The sequence below is a fragment of the Gavialis gangeticus genome, unplaced genomic scaffold, assembly GCF_001723915.1.
Source record: "Gavialis gangeticus isolate Ggan-Ray unplaced genomic scaffold, GavGan_comp1, whole genome shotgun sequence".
Classification (NCBI taxonomy): Eukaryota; Metazoa; Chordata; order Crocodylia; family Gavialidae; genus Gavialis; species Gavialis gangeticus.
This window is the reverse complement of record NW_017729033.1, coordinates 53684520-53687562: the sequence shown is the minus strand read 5'-3', so window position 1 is coordinate 53687562 and position 3043 is coordinate 53684520. Positions and strand designations below refer to the sequence as shown.

At 43.9% G+C, this 3043-nt stretch overlaps 1 protein-coding gene across 1 annotated transcript; it reads left to right on the top strand.

Annotated features, from left to right (window-relative positions):
• Nucleotides 1-1968: 1968 nt before the first annotated feature.
• On the top strand, nt 1969-2704 carry LOC109303720 (mitochondrial import inner membrane translocase subunit Tim17-B-like). The gene is given in 2 exon segments (XM_019525910.1): nt 1969-2476; nt 2479-2704. Coding segments are annotated over 2 exon segments (513 nt in total). The 5' UTR covers nt 1969-2160; the 3' UTR covers nt 2676-2704.
• Nucleotides 2705-3043: the final 339 nt, after the last annotated feature.

Here is a 3043-nt window from a genome sequence, read left to right as displayed (position 1 = left end):
ATAATGCATATATCTATACCTATAAGCCAATTCCCAAAAAAACAAGCCTTTAAATACAATTTCTAAGCCAACAATTGGCATACAGTTGCCCGGATTTTCCCTTTCTTAAATATGGGCACTATGTTTGCCCTTTTCCAATCATCCAGGACCTCTCCTGATCACCATGAATTTTCTAAGATGATGGTTAATGGCCCTGCACTCACATCAGCCAATTCCCTCAGTGCCCTCGGGTGCATCCCATCCAGCCCCATGGACTTGTACATGTCCAGCTTTTTTAAATAGTCCCTAACCTGCTCTTTCTTTTACTCCATGGTCAGACTGGTATGGACTGTGAGGGTTTCTGCCTTTCTCTGCAGCATGGGGTGTGGCACTCTTCCTGGGACCTCTTGAGCATATTTTAATAACCTTTGTAGCAACAGGATATTGATCACCAATCTTCCCCCCGCACCTCCCAGCACATCGCTGCTTAAGCTTTTAGAAATTAGGATTTTATGTTTTTGTTTAGGTACAGGTAACTGTGTAGTTTTTCTAATAGGGTAGACAATGAATTTGTGTAGGGTGGTTTGTATATGGATGGCCCTGCCACAGTGGGTTGTATTAGGAGACCTGTGGAAGTCTCTTCAAGCCTTATTTCTTAATCATTCTGTGATTATTTATTTTAGGTTTACATCAGGGGAGCTGCTTGTAAATTAAAATAAATTGACACTAAGGAAAACTGTTTTAATGGTTCCCCTATTAAAATTTGTTTTCATGAACAGAATCCTTCTGGGGTCCTGCAGAGACTTATTTTCTTAAACTACCAGAAGTCAGTTAATTCTTCTTACTTGCCAACATACAGTTTTCTTTCCAAACAAGAAGGGCATTTGAAACAAAGAAACAAGCAAGCAAAAAACAATGCTTTCCCCACCCTCTTCTCCTCCCCTACCTTCCCTGTTTAAACTATAATAGGCAAGTGAAAAGAGCAATGGCTGGCAAATGTCAAATAAGTGGTATATGCATAATGAGACAGGAGAAAATCTCCCCTACTATCTATAGAGCTTCTGAAAAGAAGGTGAGAGATACCTAAAACTACTTTCCCTCTTTCTTCATTATCTCAGTTCAACCTTCTCTCTGATATTCTTCATGGGCTGGAATCCTAGCCCATTGGAGAAAACAGAAAAATTATCAGTCTGCTCAGTGGTATAACTAGGGCAGGGTAACTAGGGTAGTTCCCCTTGACTCTAAGGGGGTGGGTGCACCAAAAAAATAAAAATGCTGCTGCTGCAGCTGCAAAACAGAGCCAGTGGCACACTGGCAGCTAGAAGTTGCTGCTGCCCCCGTGTGTGGCAGTTGCCTCCAGCACCTAGCTACACTGTTATACCACTAAGTGTGACTGGAATTTTTCTTGTCTTTCAAGTACTTAAGAAGGAAATGTTTCTTCCACTCTACTTGGCATTGGTGAGGCCCCAACTGGAGTATGGCACCCAGTTCTGATAGTCACACTTTAACAAGAATGTGGTAAAACTTGAGAGAGTCCAGAAAAGGGTCCACCCAATGATTAGAGACTTGCATGGTAAGCAATACAAGAAAAAGCTGAGGGACCTGGGACTCTTCAGCCTGAAAAAGAGAAGGCTGAGAAGGGACTTAGTAGCTGCTTACTGCTACATCAGGGAAGTACATCAAGGACTCAGTGAGCAGCTGTTCACCAGGGCACCTGAGGGGAAAACCAGGATTAATGGCCACAAACCCCTGGAAGACTGTTTCAGGCCCAGCATTAGGAAAAACTTGTTCACAGTTAGAGTGTCCAGACTGTGGAATAAGCTCCCTCCAGAGGTGGTACAATCACCTACACTGGAAATCTTTAAGAGAAGACTGGACAGTCACCTTGCTGGGTTCACCTGACCCCAGCTGTCTTTCCTGCCTAGTAAAGGGGGATGGACTTGATGATCTTCAAGGTCCCTTCCAGCCTTATAATCTATGAATCTAAGAGGTATCATTGTAAATCCTGATAAAGTGTTGTATTGAGCAAAATATAACATTTATGTTTTCTCTATGGCTTAAGGTCCTGTGTGCTGAGCTAGTAACCAGAAGGATGGGAGTTTGATGTTGATTGTGGGGTCCTAATTTTGTGTCTCCTCCCTCTCCCCTCCCACATGACCCACCAGGCAACTGCCTGGCTGAATGGAGAAGTATGTCCAGGAAGCCTGCCTCTGGTGCATTGTGGATGACTGTGGCAGTGCTTTCACCATGGGCATTCTCAGTGGCAGCATACTCCAGGCTGTCAAGGGCTTCAGCAATGCCCTTGTGGTCATCTGTCACTGGCTTTGGGGAAGCATCAATGCCATGTGGGTCCAAGCCCCCCAGAATGGAAGTGGTTTCATGGCGTGGGGCAGCCTCTTCATCATTGACTGTGAACTAGTGCAGATACAGGGCAAGGAGGGTCCTTGGAACTCTATCACCAGTGAAGCCCTCACAGGTACTCTCCTCACTTCCTGCAGCAACCCCTGGCCATGGTGGGCTTGCCCATGACAGGGGACATCCTCCTGGCCCTGATCGAGGGCCTCAGGATCCTGCTCACCCACTTCATGGTCCAGCAGTTACAGAACCCCACTCCCTTCATGAAGAATCTCATCCAGCTGCCCTCCAAGGACAGCTGCACTCCCACCAGCTACTCAGGCTACAGACAGTATCAGTGAACCCCGACCCATAAAAAGAAAAGGGAAGGGCTTCTTCCCTTAAGATCTTTATCTTAAGTCCTTTCACACAAACAATTAATTTGACTTTGAAGAGAATTTAGTGTGAAAAATAATTACAGAACTGATGAAGGATGATTTCACATTTCCAATGTATTATGTTAAACCCAACATTCTGCCATTCCTAATCACCTGAATTTGCCTTATGACTACTGTTCTTTACTGGAAAAGTTAATATAGCTTTGCACTTTTGACAGATATGAAAACAGGGTTTTTTGATATACTTATAGTTTATTCAAGTAAAGTATATGCCAATAGTTTGTTCACTGAATAAATAAAGTATTACGTGCTCATAAGATGATTGTATTGCA